Source organism: Spermophilus citellus (genome assembly GCF_964194105.1).
Source record: "Spermophilus citellus genome assembly, chromosome: 18".
NCBI classification, from domain to species: Eukaryota; Metazoa; Chordata; class Mammalia; order Rodentia; family Sciuridae; genus Spermophilus; species Spermophilus citellus.
In genome coordinates this window covers 2,137,739-2,155,500 of record NC_138200.1, presented here as the reverse complement: position 1 = coordinate 2,155,500, position 17,762 = coordinate 2,137,739, and the positions used below count along the sequence as shown (strand labels likewise).

Sequence of the window (17,762 nt, the reverse complement as noted above, 5' to 3'; positions counted from 1 at the left end):
GAGAGGCCTGTGGCCTGGCATCATCCCCAGCGGTGGGCATGGCCAGTGCTGCGAGTGGAGCCACGTTTGTGGGTGACCAGGCTGTTCCTGCAGGGTTCAGTGCTCAGCCTCCTGGTCAGGAGTGACGTCCAGCGACTGTCCAGCCCCCAGCGTCCCACCGCCTAGCTTCTCCCCAGCGTCGGTTCTGGTCTCCTGCCCCTTCTCACAGACTTGCTGGGTTCTGGGTGAGGTCCGGGGTCCCTCCAGGCTTCTCTGTCCCGGGCCTCCGGCTGTACAGCCTCCTCTGCTGAGCACTGCTCTTCTCATGGCGCTCTTGACAGAAGGCGGCGGCGGGTGTTTGGGGGCATAGCTCCTCCATCAGTCACTGAGGACACCATTACCGTCCTCTGTGGGCGTCTGTGCCGGCGTCTGTGTGGAAGGTGCAGGGGAAGGGGGTGCTGTGCTTGCGTCTCCTGGACTATTCCACGCATCCTCCCCCCTGGAGATGCTCCGGTCATCACCCACAGCCTGGGAGGGCAGGCCCGTGCCTGCTGCGGCTGCCGCCGTCTTTGTGTGGCAGCTGGCTGTGGCAGAAGGCTGTCTGTCTGCCCGGGGAAGCTTCTCTAATGCTAACCCTGGGGCTCTGTAGGGCTCCCTCCGGGCACCGCCTGAGCTGGGTGGCAGGCAATGCGGGTGGACAGGAAGGCCAGCGCAGGTTGGTGTTCGAGTCACCGCTGCTCTCAGGCCCACGTCAGTGAGGAGAGGACAGGACGAAGTTGGGGGTCCCCAGCCCTCACCCAGGACCAGCACGAGGCTGTGCAAGGCCCTTTCCTCTGAGTAACTCGGGGCCACCCTGACGTTGCCCTCAGGCTGTCTGATTCCTGGTCCTTCCTGGTCCCCGACTCTGAGCATCTTCCTCTCCGGCCTGGACGAGATGGCAGCGTCCTTCATTTCTGACTTCTGCCTCATGTGGTACTTGGATGAACTCAAGAAGAACGAGTTCCTGCAGTTCAAGCAGCTGCTCCAGCAGGAGACTGTGCAACGCGGCCTCCAGCCCATTCCCTGGGCGCAGATGAAGAAGGCCAAGCGCCAGGACCTGGCGAGCTTGATGACCCAGCGCTATGGGGAACAGCCAGCGTGGGACCTGGCCCTCTGTATCTTCCCCAAGATCCACAGGAAGGACCTCTGTGACAAGGCCTCCAGGGAGAGCGCAGGTGAGTGGTGGGCTCCTTGGGAGAGCGCAGGGGCTGGGCGCAGGGTCTCCAGGGGGAGCCGAGGTGGGGAGAGCTGCCCAGGCTTGGGGAGCAGCCTCATCCCCACCTCAGGGGCAGAGAGGGCAGGTGGGCGTGGTCACCAGAAGCCCACCCACAGCTGGGAACACTCCTGGGCCCAGCTCCCCCAGGCAGAGGGCTGTGGCTGGGCGCACACTGTAGCAGTTGACAGCTGCTGCACCTGGCACCTGGATCCGAGGTTACCGGTCGGGTGTGGTGGGGGGCTTTGGAAGGGCCCTGAGATGCGGGTGCCCAGCGGACTTCAGTGGATGCCCTGGGAGTATATCATTTCAGGAGGCAGGGAGCTGTGGCCCCTGGGCTGCTCCGCCCGGTCCTGCACCTGGTTGGTCTGGGGTCTCTGTGTGTTTGCGCTGCCTGGTGTCCTAGGCAGGAGGTGGTACTGGGGCCGTTGGGGTCTTTCTAGAGTCGTTGCAAGGTGCCCCGATGGGGCTCTTCACGCTGGTCTTGCACGGGTGTCCCCGAGGTCCTGGCCTCTTGGCCAGGCCTTCCTCCCGAGCTAACCCTTGTTGGGCAGCACCACAGCCCAGAGGCAGGGTCCTGTCCCCACACAGAGCTCCTGCTTCCTCATGGGGAGGCCCCTCCCTGGTTTGACGTGCATTTCACTCTCTTCAGTTGGAAGCCAGCAGGGCTTTGCAGTTCCTTGCTCTCCTGGCAGAGAGGAACAGGTGTATGTGTGTGTGTGTCTGGAGCTGGCCTGGCAGGCCTTTGACCCTCGGGGCTGTCTGGTTGGTGGTTTAGGCTGTGGCCACAGCCTGCAGGCCCTGAGGACATTGATTCCCATAGGAGAGATTCGGGTTGAAGCCTTCAGGTTGTGCGGGGCTGAAACTCTGACGTGCTGTGTTTTCCTCTTGCCCTTGCTGACCAGCAAATGCCTATCGAGCTCACATGCAGGAGAAGATCATCCGCATGTGGTCCAGGGACGCCTTTACTGAGATCCCTGGCTGCTTTGACCAGACATTGACCCGTGAAGAGCATGAAAGTCTGGAAGAGTATTTCACTCCAAGGGTACCCAGGAGGCCTCACACGGTCGTCCTCCGCGCATTACAAAGAGTGGGGAAAACGAGGTTCCTGATGAAGCTGATGCTGGCCTGGTCAGACGGTACCCTCTATCGGGACAAATTCTCTTTCATTTTCTACTTATGCTGCCGAGAACTGAAGCAGCTGAGGGTGACCAGCCTGGCCGCGCTCATCTCCAGAGAAAGGCCCGATGACTCTGTCCCCTTGGCGGACATCGTGGCCCAACCAGAGAGGATCCTGTTCATCGTCGACAGCTTAGAGGAGTTCGAGTGCACCCTGACGGAGCCCGAGTCGGAGCTGTGCCGTGACTGGAGGGAGGAGCGTTCAGTGAACACGGTGCTGAGCAGCCTGCTGAGGAGGAAGATTCTCCCAGAGTCGGCTCTGCTCCTCGCTGCCATGCCCATGCGCCCAGAAGCTCTGGAGAGCAAACTGGACCACCCAAACATGCAAGAGCTCAAATGCTTCCAGGACAGCCATGTGAAGCAGTATTTCTGCTGCTCGTTTGGAGACAGGGGCCGAGCCATGGCAGCCTTCAGCTGGGTGCAAAACAATGAGCATCTCTTCACCATGTGCCACATCCCCCTCCTCTGCTGGATGGTGTGCACCTCTCTGAAACAGGAGATGGAGCGTGGGAGGGACCTGGCAGCCACCTGCTGCAGGTCCACCTCTGTGTTCCTGTCTTTCATGTTTCAAGCGTTCACACCCCAGGGCGCTACTCGGCCCAGCCAGCAGGGCCAAGGCCTGCTGAAGGCACTGTGTTCCCTGGCCGCGGAGGGCATGTGGACCAACACGTGGGTGTTTGGCGAAGAGGAGCTCAGGAGGAACGGGATAGGGGACACTGACGCCCCCACCTTGCTGGACCTCAGGCTCTTCCGGAAGTACAGCGAGTCGGGGAGCTCCTACTCCTTCATCCACATGTGCATGCAGGAGTTCTGTGCGGCCATGTTCTACCTGCTGGACAGCCCCCGCGGCCACCCCAGCCAGGCCGTGATGCCCATAGAGGTACTGCTGCTCACGTACTTCAGGAAAGAGAGAGCAAGCTGGGTGTTCCTGGGCTGCTTCCTGTTTGGCCTCCTACATGAAAGTGAGCAGCAGAGGCTGGATGCCCTTCTTGGGATGCAGAGGTCGCGGGAGTTGGCGCCCCAGCTCCTGGGAGGTCTGAGGAGCCTGGTGGAGGTGGAGGAACCTGAGGAGCAGGTGGAGTTCCTGCTGCTCTTCTATGCCCTGTTCGAGGTGCAGAGTGACGCCTTTGCCAGCCACCTCATGAGCAGCCTCCGCGAGGCCCACTTTCCCCTTCGAGAGAGGCCAGACTTGGCGGTTGCTGCCTACTGCCTAAAATACTGCTGCAGCTTGAGGGAGCTCACTGTCTCAGTCCCAGAAATCTTTCCGGAAGAGAGGGGACCAGACCCCATGTGAGTCCCTGCCGTCACTTTCTTTCCACCCTTTTTCAGAATCTGTGTGTGCTCACAGGGTGTTGGTGACGGGGCGTTTCACGTGGATTGGGGTCACTGCCTGCCTTTTCTGTCCAGTAGTCTTGACTCGTCTTATATATTACTGTATTTTTTTAATTAAAAATATTTAGTTGGGGCTGGCGTTGTGGCTCAGCGGTAGAGTGCTCACCTAGCACCTCCTAAGTACATACATTAAAAGATACTTATTTTTATGTCCAACTACAACTGGAAATATTTAATGAAAATATCTTTACTTGTAGATGTTCACAGTAGCTTTCTTAATCTCATTTTGACTTGGTGCTGAGCATCCAGGCCTGAGCCTCCCAGGTGCAGGGCAGGGCTCCACCGCTGAGCTCCAGCCCCTGGGTCCCTCCTCCCTCGTCTTTCCATGGTGCTCGTGGATGGGCCACCTGTGCTCTCAGTGCACGGCAGCTCTCGTGGGGAGCCCGTGGCCTTGTCCCCGAGCCTGGCCTTTCCTAGCTGCACGGGTCTCCTCACCAAAGCAGCAATAAGGACTGTACTGAGGGAGGAGGCCGACCTCCCTGGGGCGCGATCCCTTCCCTTCCCTTCCAGGCCCTCGGCAGGCTTCACCCTGGGTCACTCCCTGGGACCAGGCTCCAGATGCCTGTCCTCCCAGCTGCAGACTAGTGCTGCTGTGTTCTGAAACTCCTGGTTGACTCGGTCAGCCACCAGGTGGACCCTCCTACTGTGGTGCTGCAGGGAGGACACGGGACACAGGTCACGTCAGCCCACCAAGATGGCAGGGTCGGGACGGGGCCAGGGCCCAGTTGGAGGCCAGGAGATCTGGCTGGAGGCTGGCTCTGGCCTCCTGCCTCCTCTTTCCTCTAAGCAGCCTCCACTGGTAACAAGGGAGGTCTCCCACCCCAGGACCTAGGTGGCCTGGGTGGGCAGTGCCCTTGCTGGGGGCTGTCCTGAGCTGGAGGATGCTCAGAGGCGTCCCTGGCCCTGCCCTGGTGTCAGGAGCCGCGGCCCTTGGGCCGCACAGGCCTGAAAGGCTGCAGCGTGGCCAAGGTCCTGGCCGAGAAGTGACCCCAGGAGGAGAGCTGACCTCGTTCTCCCCCTCTTGGGGTCCAAGCAGCTGACACTGTGCTCAGAGGCTGTGACTGCCTTGAGGTGACCTTGTGGAGAACCTCTCGTCTCTCCTGTTACAGGTCGAGCCGTACCCTCCTCTGGTGGCGCCAGATCTGCTCTGTGCTCACCACCAATGAGCACCTCCAGAAACTCTGGGTGGTGGACACCATCTTCGGCAAATGGACGCTGCTGATCCTGTGTTGTCAGCTGCGAGAGTCCACGTGCCCCGTGCAGAGGCTCGAGTGAGTTCAAGATGGGCCTGGGGCGTGGAGACTGTGACCTCCCTGCCAGCCTGAGGAAGAGGCTGGACCCCAGGGAGGTGTCTCAGCCCAGCGCCCCTGCTGCCCGGGAAGCTCTCCTTGGTGGTCGGCCTGTGCCTGCATTGTGGGTCCCAGAGGCCCCCTGGGCTCTGCTTCCCCTAGAAGAAGGAAGACCCCATGGCTTCCTCTAGTTCTGCCAACCACACCGTCTCCAACGTGGCCTTTGGGGGTAAACCCACCCAGGCCATTGGGTCGTGGAAGTGGCCGATGGGTCATTTATGGCGCAGGGGTGACCACAGCAGGCATTCACGCTGTGCTGCTGGAGATGGGTGGATCAGAATCATCCAGAGTCACCTTTGCTTTTGCAGGACAAGAAAAGTTTCCTTTTCCTGTGAGACCGGGATTTTCTTTGAGGTGTTCACTAGTAACCCAAACCTGCAACACCTGAGCATGACCTCCACCCAGCTCTCCCACGATGAGGTCTGGTTCCTCTGCAGTGTCTTGAGCAACCCGGTGTGCAACCTTCAGGAGCTGCTGTGAGTGCTGCCCGCCAGCCTCGGGCGTGCATTCCAGAGAGGACTGGGCTGCTTTCACGTGGCCATCTCTGTCCTATTTCCTGTCCCTTGGGAACAGAGGTCTGGTCTCCAGAAATCGAGACCAGGATAGGGAAGTTAGTTTCTAAATCGATTCGGGCGCTTTGCAAAACCCCAGTTCAGCTGTGGCAGACTCTGGGCACAACGTAACCCAGGAGGAGTGCTTCTGGTGTTGATGGCTCACTTTGGGGAGAGAGGGACACTGGAACATTTAGGGCAGGACCCCCTAAGGCCTGAGAAGTGGAAATTTCCCTCAATGGACAAGAAACCTTTGGTTACATTCTCCGATCCATGCAATTGGCCTACAACCCCAGGTAACCTTTTGGACAAATCTCCAATATTGTTGGTGGAAAGAGTCTAACTCAGGAGTGGACCACAGGGTTTCATTCTGAGGTCTCAAGATGGGAAGACTGTGGTGTTAGAGGCCTGGTGGTGCTCACCTCTGGTGATGGTCGGAGGCAGGAGAGGCTGGATAGTGACCAGGCGGGCCTGGAGGCCGGTCATGTCACCTGGACTTCCTTGGGAGGGATTCTTGGCCAGCACCTGGCCTCTCTCCTGGAAACTTCAGGTCCTTTTTTTTTTTTTTTTTTTTTTTGACTGGGGAATGAGCCGAGGGGCACTTAACCTCAGAGCCATGCCCCCAGGTGTTAGGGCCTCAACAAACTGCTGAGGCTGGCTCTGAATTCGAGGTCCTCCGGCCTCAGCCTCCCTAGCCGCTGGGATTCTGGCGTGGGGGGGGCCATCACCGTTCCCAGTGATGTTCACACACTTCCGACAGCTCTTTCTCTGCTCTTTTTCTGGGCACTCCTCTCGCGAGCTTGAAGACCCAGATCCATTTCCGGATAACAGCTTGGTCGGGGTACAATACGCACCCCGAAACCCCGAGCTTTGAAGAGTGAATCTCGTGGTCTTAGCAGAGGCTCAGGGGTGTGCAGCCATGACAACCTTCTGATTCTGGAAGGTCTGCGGGACCTAGGAGGAGACCCTACCCACGAGTCCATGCCCGTCCTCTGGTGTCCATCCCCGGGACCCACGGACGCGCTTCAGGGTTGATGGATCTTCATGTTCTGCACGTCTTGTTTCCGTCGACTCACGGCCTGGGATCCCTCAGGAACAGCTTGAGTCCCTGAGCGCAAGGTTGCCACGCTGCCCTCCGGTGTTGCCCCGTCAGTGCCTCAGTCCTTTCCTGGCTGAGTCCCAGTCCCCTGCCGGGACCTGCTGCCTAGTTTCTGGTCTGCCCTGGACAGTGGTGAGGTTGCTCTCGCCTTTGGCTGTCCTGCTGTTGCCATGGCCTGCCCTGGGGGCGTGACGCCCTCCCATGCTGTCCTGCTTTGTCCTGGACGTCTGTGTGTCTCCTTGGAGGGACGTCCACCCTCACCTGAGCATTCGCTTTTGGAGCGAGTGGTCTCTGTTGCGCAGTCCAGAGGGTTCCTCTGCGTTGTGGGTGCAGGCTTCACGATGTGCGAGCCGTCTGGTTGGCACACAGCCCCGCTCTGTACGGTCTCGGGGACCACCTCTTGTTTCTGTGCTCTCCCGTGTGTTTTGTGTAGCCTGCGAGAGACCAGCGACTAACCCGAGGTCTCGGATCATTTTCTGAACTTTTTCATTGTTAGGAAGTTTGGTCTAATGTGTTCTCGTTGTTGATGGGCTTTTACTTTTAGGTGGCGCTGAGATTCAAACCCAGAACCTCACACATGACAGGCAAAGGCTCTACCCCTGAGCTGCAACCCCAGCCCTATCATTTAGACTCTGAGGTTTCAATCTGTGATCCATTTTGAATTAATTTGGAGGTAGGGTATGATGTGGGCCAAATCCTATTGTTTTCACTTCTTGAAAATATCTTGAAGCCACAGACATCTTTAGACCCTGGAGCTGCTGCAGAGTCACCCTGGGGAAATGTCAGGGCTGTGGTCAGAGGCTTGGCGGTCAAACCTGCATTTACGTGCACCTGTGTAGGCTGTGAATATGTCCATTCTGTCATCCGGGGGCTTAGTGCATGTGTGTGCCCACGCGCAGGGACAGCCCCCGAGATGGGAGTCACGACTACAGGCAGAGACCCCCCCCCTCAGGCTCAACTCTTCCGTGGGTTGCTGTCTAGGAGACGTCACCTATGCTGGGAATAGGGTCGCACTCTCCCTGAGCAATGCCAACCCCACCCTAGTGGGGCAGTAGTTGGAAAGGGGACCTGCTGGGGACAGCATCCTGAGACCTCCAGGAAGACTGCCTGGTGTGGTGGGAGGCACAGGCTGGGGAGCAGGAGGGGCCTCGCAGGACCCGGATCCTGTGTGGGGCTGCCCTGGGGTCGGGGAAGTGACTTGGTGGGTAAGCACAGAGTGACTGAGTGGGCCGAGCTGCGCAGACGGGGGCTGGGGTGATGACAGGATTCCCCAGGAGGCTCCATGAAGGACAGGCCCTGGCAGGACTAGCACCAGGGGCCAGTCCAGGCAGGGAAGCCCAGAGCATGTGGTGTCCCCTCCCTGCAGGCTTCAGGACTCGGGCCTCTCCGCTCCGGATTGCAAGGCCTTGGCCTCGATGCTGGCGAACAACAGGAAGCTGACGCTGCTGGACCTCAGTGATAACAAGCTGGCTGAGGGTGTGCCCACACTGTGCGCGGCCTTGTGCCTCCCATACTGCACCGTGCAGACGCTGGTGTAAGTGGACTGGGGTGGGTAGGGGCAAGCAGGATCCCGGGTCGCTGCCTTCTGTCCACCAGCTGAGACCGCAGCAGGGCTTCAGGGCACCAGCTGAGGATCCACAGCTCGAGGTCCAGGCCTGGGTCTGCTGCTCTCCAGCACTCACTGGGCCTCCCGGCTGTGGGCTGCCCCTCTGTGAACGGGAGCAGAAGCGGCCCCTGTGGGGTCCCCGCTGCCACCTCTGCTCTGTTCTTTCCTGTACCCCTGGCTCTCCCAACGTGGCAGAGCGTTCCTTGTAAGAAGCCATTAGAACCTGTTAGGATTCTCGAGAACCCGACCAGCTGAGGATCTGGTACCTGAGGTGACCCATGCACGTCACCCTGCTCGTCACCCGTGCTCTGGGCAACAGCCTCAGGGGGCGGAAGGCTGGTCCCAGGACGGGGTGAGATGCAGAGTCAGAACTAGAACTGACAGATTCTCCCATCTGAGCTGTGCCTCTCAGCCCTGGTTTTCTCATGAGGCTCTGTGTGGGTTTGGTTCCTCCTGCCCGTCTCATGTGGGTAGGGAACAGTCAAAGGGGAGATTGGGTCCCACTGAGTTCGTACACAGGACCACAGAAGGACCACCTTGAGCGTCCAGTTGAGCCATCCTTGGGACCTCGGCCCTCAGGTGACCTGCTGTCCCCTGCTTCCCCCCAGGATGGACGGCTGCCAGATCTGTGAGCCTTTCTGCCCACACCTCTCTGAGGTTCTGCTGAGAAACGCAAACCTGAGCCATCTGGACCTCAGCAGAAACCCCCTGATGGACGAGGGAGTGGCACAGCTGTGTGAGGCCCTGCGACAGCCCCCCTGCCGCCTGCAGACACTGTGGTAGGCCGTGGAGGGTGGCCTGGTGGCCAGGCCCTGCCCCTGGCTGGGGAGGCACCCTGCTCAGGAAGGACCTTGTCTGTGCCTTTCCCAGGGAGGCTGAAGGCTGTGAGGCTGAGGTTCGGGTGGAGATGCTCCTGTGAACCCCAGATGCATATGTTGGGGCAGGTCCTTCAGGGGCGTAGGCCTGGTGACCCAGGGAAGGGCCCTGTGCTGGGCAGAGCGTCGGCCTAGATGGCTGGCCTGTGTGCCCAAGGTGAACCTTGTCATCAGGAGGGAAAACAGAGCCCACCCTCCAGGGGAAACGTGGCGATGGGGACCCACCATCCATGTGGGGATTCGGGCTGATGGAGCCAGGAGCCTCCTGACAGAATCCCGGGAAGCGGGAGGTCGGCGCGTCCTGATCAGGTGCCTCCCTGGGAATTCCAGGCTCCAGGGAGGTGGGGGGAGGTTTCACCTGATCCCTTAGGAAATCTGAGCGTGAACCTCGTGGTCCAGGCTGCAGGGACGTTGGGTGCCATCGTAGAAGAGCAGGAGAAGCCATCTCCTTCCTGCAGTGGTGGGTTAAGCTGCCGGTCAGTCTCTGAAAGAAGCCACTAAAACCTCAGCACAACATTTAAAAATGGACGAGGAATAAACCTAAGCTGTAGTCTAAGTGTAGGTCACGTGCGGTTCTCCCCAAATCCTTCAGACTGGATTAAGAAACAAGAACCCCAAACTAGTGTCGGCCAGACCCCCGTAAAAATCCATGGAAAAATCCTCTGTGGGGGCAGATGATGGAGGACATGAGCCGTGACCTTGACATACTCCAAATGGATCTTCCAAGGTCAATCAATTCAACCCACTGAAAAGAACCTAAGCTCCAAGGAGATCAGGAACAGTGGCGAGAAGACAAGGGAGAGGTCCCCCAACCTCAGACTCGTGGGTCAAACCGTTGCGCGTTCGGCTTCAACAAAAGATCACCTTTCAACTCTGAGGAACAGGGACCCCGTGGAAGCAGCAGATACTGGAACTCCGAGAGATGAGGGCCAGTGCTCACCTCATAGATGCTTTGCACAGTGGGTTAGAACTACTGGAAGAGTGTCCAAAGATGAGGCACACTTGTCCAAGAGGCACTGGGGACTGAACCCAGGGGTGCTCAGCCACGGGACTACACCCCAGTCCTCTTCTAAAACTTGTTCTTGACCCAGAACAGGGACTCTCTAAATTGACGAGGGTCTTGCCAAATAGCCGAGGCTGGCCTCAAACTTGGGATCTTCCTGCCTTGGTCTCCCAAACCACTAGGGTTACAGGTGTGAGCCAGTGTGCCCAGCTCAACATTGTCTCCACTGACAGACCACAGAGATGCAGGGAACAGGAGAGAAGTAAAGAAGCAGATGGCACCGACAGCCGAAAGGGCCAGAAGAGTGCAAGTTCTTTGCTGCCCTCTGCAGAGGGCCACTTGTATCCACCTTCTCCCGCAGAGTGTGGAGCCGGCCCTGCATGCTGTGTGAAATGTTGGAGGTGCAGTACACAAAGGTGATATGGAGCAGGGAAGTTGAATCAGTTTACTAGCTGGATCACATGGTGGCACACTCTCATCATCCAAGTGGCTCAGGAGGCTCGAGGATCACAAGTTGATCAGCAACTGAGCGAGGCCTGAAGCAACTCGGTGAGACCCAGTCTCTAAATAAGAAGGGCTGGGGAAGTGGCTGAGTGGCTAACCACTTGAGGGTTCAGTGTCAAGTCCCAAACCAGTTAATACAGCTTACTTACCCGTGTATCGAGTGCTATGGCTCCAGTATGTAATTCACACAAGAATTAGTGAGGCTCTGTACATTTCTGTCCTGAGACTCATTACCGGGCTTACACTCTGGCGCATCTCAGGACAGAGGTGCCGCCGTCCAGTGCTCGGCTGCAGGGAAGTGTGAAAGCTTCCAAACCATGCGCACAATGAGATCACCGCCCAGTGTGGCTTAGAAAGAAGCCTGCACCCGCGACTCTCACTGAACCCTCATGGAAGAGCAGTTTTGTCAGTCTTTGCAGACGGCAAAGAGAAGAGAACCCCACACGGACACTTGAGGACACGGTAGTCTTGATAGCAGCGGCAGCTGGACGGTGGGAAAGGACAAGTGCTGTGTAGTGCCCTCCGTGAAATGCAGAGGCATAAGGAGCCCGGCAGCAAGCGAGTTCCCAAACTCTGTTGAGGGATTCGCCCTGATTTGTCCCAGCATCAGAAAGGTCGGGGGGTGGAGCTCGCAGACAGAGCTTAGGCTGGGCAGCTGCAGGGCCCGGGCCCTTCCCGCCTCCCAAAGGAGATGCTTACAAAAAGGTCAGTGCAGGCAACTCTCTCTACGAACTGGTAAAAAGTAAAAATCTGCCTAAAAGACAGAATGTCTGCATTTCAGACCTATCCCTTTAGTGTAACTCTTGGAAAATTATGAATGTTTAGGAACTTCCTGGACCCGGTGAAGAAGAGGTTGATAATGAAATCTAAACGTGGAGGACTTTCGCACACTTTCCTCCAGGACATGGTTGTAATGGTTCTTAGTTCTGGTTCTTCTCTCCCTGCGCCTAGTCTATACTGAGCCTTTTCGGCCTCCTCCAGGCCCAGGGTAATGGGTCTCTGCATTGTATGTTGCCGTGCAGTTTGCAGCAGTGCGAGATCACTCCAAGGGGCTGTCAGGGCCTGGCTTTCGTCCTCGCCAGCAACCTGAACCTGAGAGGCCTGGATGTCGGGGGCAACAACATAGGAGATGCTGGCGTGAGGCTGCTGAGCAAAGCTCTGCTGCACCCCCACTGCGGCTTAAAGGAACTCAGGTGGGTGCTGGGAAGCCGCGGGTGCATCCTCAAGGTGGCAGAAGGACAGGCTGATGGGGAGGAGGAGACTGAGGGCAGCCGTACCTGGCTGCTGGTGCACATCCATCCACCCCACTGCCCGAGGCTGCCTGAGCGCTCACTGCTGGCTGATCCTGGCTGGGAATGGCTGGTCTCGCCCTGGGCTGGTCGGGCAGGCTGGCTGGCAGCTGGGGACAACCCTGAGGCAGCCCACGTCTCATTTAATGCTTAGTCCGGCTTCTGACACAGCATCTGCATGTGTTCATCAGGCTGCGCTAGCAAAGTGCCACAGACCAAGAGACGGAGATGCCCTGAGCGCACGTCGCTGGGTTCTGGAGGCCTCAGGAGGCCGGGAGTCCCAGCTCAAGGTGCCCAGGGCTGGTTCCTTCTCAGGGCCTGCAGGGAGGACGGCTCCAGGCAGCTCCTTGGCTCCCGGTGCCGCCTCCTCCCTGTCCTCAGTCTTCCCTCTGGGCCTGTGTGCGCCTGGACTTCCTGTTCCTGCAGGGACACCAGTTACAGACCGTTGGGGTCCACCCTCAGTGCCTCCACAAAGACTGTCTCCAAGTGCCGTCACACCTGGGCTGGGGTTTCAACACGGGCCCTCTGAGGGGACACAGTGCAGCCCTGAGCAGCGCCTGGGGGTTCCACGAGATCAGGAAGTGTACCGGGCTGGTGTGTTGGGTCCCCCCTGTCCTCCCAGTGGCTACGGAGCCTGAGGCAGGAGGATCACAAGTTCAAGGCCAGCCTCAGCCACTCTGGAGAAGTTCTCTCCAAGTAGAAGGGGCAGGGGATGTGGGGCAGTGGTAGAGCGACCTTGGGTGGGACAACCAGTGCAAAAGGAAGAGAAACCTAGCAGGCATCTGAGGGGAGGCCCAGAACTGCAGAACCTGGCTTCCAGGGTGCCAGGTTATTATTCAGAGTGAGGTTCTCAGGCCTGGTCCCTGTCCAAGGGCTGGGGAAAGGACTGTATCCCAGAGGAAGGGGGATGCCCAGGGGCTGCCGAGTGAGCCTGGGCGGTCTGGCTGGAACCACCCAGGGCCGCTCCTCACATCCTCTCTGTTGCAGCCTGGAGTCCTGCCAATTGACCAGAGCCTGCTGCGAGGACCTGGCTTCTGTCATTGCCCACAGTCAGACTCTGCATGAACTGGACGTCACTCGCAACGCCCTCAGCCCTGGTGGCGTGATGCTGTTGTGCGAGGCCGTGAGGGGGCCTAAGTGTGTCTTGCGCAAGCTCAGGTGAGCTGCCACTGCGGTGCGTGCCCTGTGATGTGGCCAGGCACTGCCACCCAAATCATAACTAGAACCTTACATTCATGCGGACGGGGTGACCTACAATTCTTGGCTTTTCAGTGGTGCAAAAAGGCACCCGTGCACACGGTTCCCCCCCTCAGTGCAGAGTTAGCAGTATGTGAGGCGTCCTGTCCGCTATTACCCAGGAAGCTGGGTGCTGGGTGATTGCCCGGCCGTAGGTGAGCTAGGTGGAGCTGTGGGGTTCAGTGGGTCAGGCTGTGAGGTGTGTGTGTGTGTGTGTGTGTGTGTGTCTGACAACCTCTTCAGCCTGCCGTGGGGCCGTAGCCTTTTCGCTGCTGTGATTAGAACACCTGACAGAGCAACCGCAGAGGAGGAAAAGTCCATTTTGGGGCTCACGGTTGCAGAGGTCTCAGGCCCTAGAAGGCCAGCTCCCTCCGTCAGGGCTCGAGGTGAGGCAGGGCATCCTGGTGGAGGAGAGCGGCTGAGGGAAGCCCCGCACGTCAGGGTGACCAGGAGGCAGAGACGCCCCGCTCCAGACACAAACATCTACCCCAAAGGCAGGACCCCGAAGGCCACCTCCTCCAGCCTCACCCTTGGCCCCAGTCACCACTCTGTTAACCCCACGGGGGTGAATTCACTGAGTGGGTTGAGGCTCCCCCCAGCCAATCATTTCTCCTCTAAGCCTTGCATTGTGTCACCGTGAGCCTCTGGGGGACACGTCACATCCAAACCCTACACACTGGCTAATCAATGCCATCCCACCGTGACCTGAGAAGGATCTGTATTTGCAAACAGAACTTCATGTTTGGAAACAAATTTTATAAGTTATGTTAATATAGACCTAGATTACACAAAGGCGTGATGTATATTGATCTGTGACATTGACAGTTATGAGTACATCATTCCCATTGCACTATATAATTTACTACTAAACACATTAGGAGACAGTGTAATGGAATACACCATTTACACATCACTCTTCTCCACCCTCAGGACCAAAGCAATCCCAGGCAGCTATCAGCCCCCGGCTTCTAGAAAGGAGCCCGTGGACTTAGAACTGTAGCCCCCCGCCCCAGTGTGCGGTGCTTCTCCTGTGGGGACATGGTGCCTAGTGTGCAGTGTGTCCTCGCACTGTGCGGGGACCCTTGGGTTCTGGGCCCGTGGCTCTCCTTCCGGACGTTGGCGAGCCATTCAGAGTGTCGAGTGTGGGGGGCCGATGTCGATGGGTGGACCGACTTGGCTGTGTGTCCTGAGCCTTGGGGGTCTGCGTCTCAGTTCTGGCCCCATGTGTCCATCTTGAGGCCTGGCACGGCTCTTGTCCTGTGCAATTACTATCTTCTCTCTGCCAAGTAGCAGTACTGGCATGAGGCGGGATTGAGGATGTGCATCCAGTGACCCAAGTACGTTGGAACTAAATGGCCAGCCCTGCTCTCTTCCCACTCCCTGGAGCGTCTTGCCCAGATGCGCATTGAGGGGACAGTACATGGGGACGGGGTTCATGCCAGGGAGTGGCATACGGAGGCATCTCAAACAGGAGACACATGTATCCACAGAAGGAGCAGGACACAGGGGCCCCGAGCCTGTCATATCCGAGTCGGTGTGTCGTAGGGTGCAGGTGGGGCCCAGAGAATCACTGGGCCTCGGGTCCTGCCTGCACCGCGTCTGGTCACTGGCTCAGAGCTGACGAGGTTCAGCGTCTTGCTCCCCAGTCGTGGGGATGTGGAGTCCCCGGGGTGGCTCTGAAAATGGAACAAGATGTGGTGGGACACCCAGGCCACAGAAATTGTTACCATTTTGTCTCTCTAAAGCATAACTCCAAATCCATTGGCTTCTCGCCCCCAAACCCCGGGTCTGTGTGTGCCTGTGTGTACGTGTGTGTGCGCGCGTGTCCGAGTACTGGGGCTTCCCACAGCAACTCTGGTCAGTGGCTTCTAACTGGCAGCCTGAGATGGGATGTGGTCCAGTTGTTGAGTTGACGTCACAGAAACTGGCCAAGCGACAACTGGGGTTTGGGAGGGTGGAGTCCAGGTGTTGAACACTCACCAGCCACCTCCTCTCATCACGGGGCGTCTGTCCCTTGGAGCGTCCCAGGATCTCTGGGCTCTGCCTGGAGGAAGTGAGGGACCAAGGTGAGATTCTCAGTGTGACTGACACAGGGCTGTTTTCTGTTCTGCAGAGTGAGCAAAACTGCACTGGGGACTTCCTGGCAGGTTCTCAAAGCCAAGAGCATGTCTCCCGGTGTCATCTCCGTGGATTAGTGACGGAGCACCCATGTGGAACCAGGCTGCAAGCCCATCCCCGCCACCCTGATTCCCGCCCCCTCCTGGGGACAAGTGCAGGGGACAGCGGGGCCTGGCACAGAGGTGTCCCCTCCCTGAGGCACTGAGCTCCTTCCCTTGTGTCCTGCAGGGTATGATCTTTAATTTGTTCTGTGGCCTTGGAGAAGAGGCTGAAAGGGTAGAAGATTTAGTGAGAGGGTCTGTCTCCAAGGACATTTTCAAAACCCAATAAACTACCCTTTCTTAAAGCACTTGGGAAAACCCTGAGATGGAATTTGTCACTGGTGAATGACAACACGTGGCCGCCTCTCTGGTGACTTGGGAAGGCGCTGGCCACACTGACCGCCTTCCTGACAGTTCTTCTTGGGGTCTAGGGGCTCTTTTCTTCTCTCCCTGACAAAGGCTTTCTGAAAACGCATTTCCACACAGTCCTTCCACCTCACACTACAAGTAGAGGCAATCGGAGCCTGTCCCTCCCTGTCCCTGAGCCTCAGGCAGCCCTGTCCTGAGATGGGTGCACAGCCTCCAGCACCTGTCCTGTGCTCAGCTGCGTCCAGCAGTGACCGCACTGAGCTCTTCATGCCTCACCAAGACCACGCTGGGGACACTATGCTGCAAGTCCCCTTCACTGTTAGTGTGTCCTGTGAGCACAGATGTGCACTTCAAAATGGTGCACACCTGTCCTCCCAGGGACTCGGAAGCTGAGGCAAGAGGCTAGAGAGTTCAAGGCCAGTCCTCAGCAGGTTGGCAAGACCCTGTCTCAACAGCAAAAAGGGATGATGTGCATATTTTACCATAATAAAGGGGGGAGGGTGATGATTGGGAAAGTAGAATGTCCCACTTCAGTGGAGGACACCCAGGACTCCCCCCCCAGGGTGACAGGTGTCGGGAACCTGTTCTCCCAGCTCCCTTAACTGTTCCTGGAGTGCCTGTGCTACCCTGGGGCACAGTGACCTCTGTCCCAACAGGCCCTTCCTCAGCTGGAGGTCGGGGGGAAAGTGGGAGGACAGTGCTGACCACGGAGCTCCTGAGCTTCAAACGTCCACCCTCCGGGCATCGAGTCCCAAGAGCATGGAGTGAGGGAGAGCGTGACCACCTGGGGAGCTAGGTGCACAGGGGCCCGCCACACAGCAGGCCTTGCCTGTGACTTAGTTCCTGCTGAGGGGTGAGGAGAATGTCCCTGGGTGTGAGAAGATGAGCTTGGAGGGCCCGGGTGACGGGCGAAGCCCAGGAGCTGTGACCCTGGTGGGTGCCGTCCTGGGCTGCCCTGTCCAGCACAGCTCTTGTTACTCCTGGGATTCCACCCCCAGGTCTCTAGCCAGAACTCTGCCCCACAAAACGCTAAAAGGGAATAAAATTGGAATAACAGAATGTATTTCATTCATCCCAAAGAAAGCTACAAGTTCAGTGTCCTCCTTGATAGGAAGAAAACGATCCCCACTTCACATGTCTCCCAAGAAAACACGCAAAGCCATCCTGAGCAGAGAGAAGCCCAGGGAGCCTGCAGCAGCTGGCTTCAGAGCAGTGGTTGGCCAAGTGCTGGTGCTGCAGGGAGCAGACCTGAGGACCAGGGAACAGAAGAGGGCCCCCGCACCTGCACAACCAGTTTCCAACAGGTCAAGAGTGGGGCAGGGGCAGCCTCTGCCAGAAAGGCTGCTGGGGACAGGAAGGGAGACCCTCAGCTCCCACCGAGGACAGCAATCAGCTCAGTGTGGAGGGAAGGCATCAATGGAAGGCCCACAGCTGACACTTGCAGAGGCACATGCAGGGCCTAGTGCCTGACATCAGTCTGGGCAGAAAGTGAGGCACTAATGGGCCCTAGGAAGGAAACTGTCTGCCAGGGTGAGAGGGAAGAAGGTGGCTGTCCCCCTGCCCCCAGGACACTCAGTGCTCCCACCTGTGCAGCCCAGCAGCTGCCACACCACCCTCCCCTGGGCTTCTAGTTACCTGTGGGCAGGTAGGCGGGCTCTCACGTCCACAGTGCACACAGCTGGACAGCCAGGATCAACTCTCCTTGGTGCAGAGCACGTCACACAGGGCGCTTGAGGTGACACAGAGGCAGGGACCAGGAAAGGGTGTCTGGACTTGAGGACAGTCTCCCATGGAGCCCAGCAAGGTGGAGGTCCCCAGGGGTCCCCAGCACCGCAGTGCAAGAGCCCTGGAAGGCTAGACTCTGGCCAGTCGTGGCCCAGGAGGCTTTAGCTCCTGCAGAGACCAGGAGGGCGGGCAGCA

General features: G+C 58.3%; 1 protein-coding gene across 1 annotated transcript; it reads left to right on the top strand.

Moving 5' to 3' along the window:
• Positions 1-946: 946 nt before the first annotated feature.
• On the top strand, positions 947-14,314 carry LOC308637314 (NACHT, LRR and PYD domains-containing protein 4-like; the record flags this gene model as incomplete). Its single annotated transcript, XM_081273626.1, has 9 exons — positions 947-1,193; positions 2,137-3,700; positions 4,912-5,073; positions 5,460-5,627; positions 8,168-8,335; positions 9,016-9,186; positions 11,812-11,982; positions 13,066-13,236; positions 14,245-14,314. The coding sequence occupies 9 exons, from the start codon at positions 947-949 to the stop codon at positions 14,312-14,314; spliced, it is 2,892 nt and encodes a 963-aa protein (XP_081129752.1).
• Between the last annotated feature and the right edge of the window lie 3,448 nt (positions 14,315-17,762).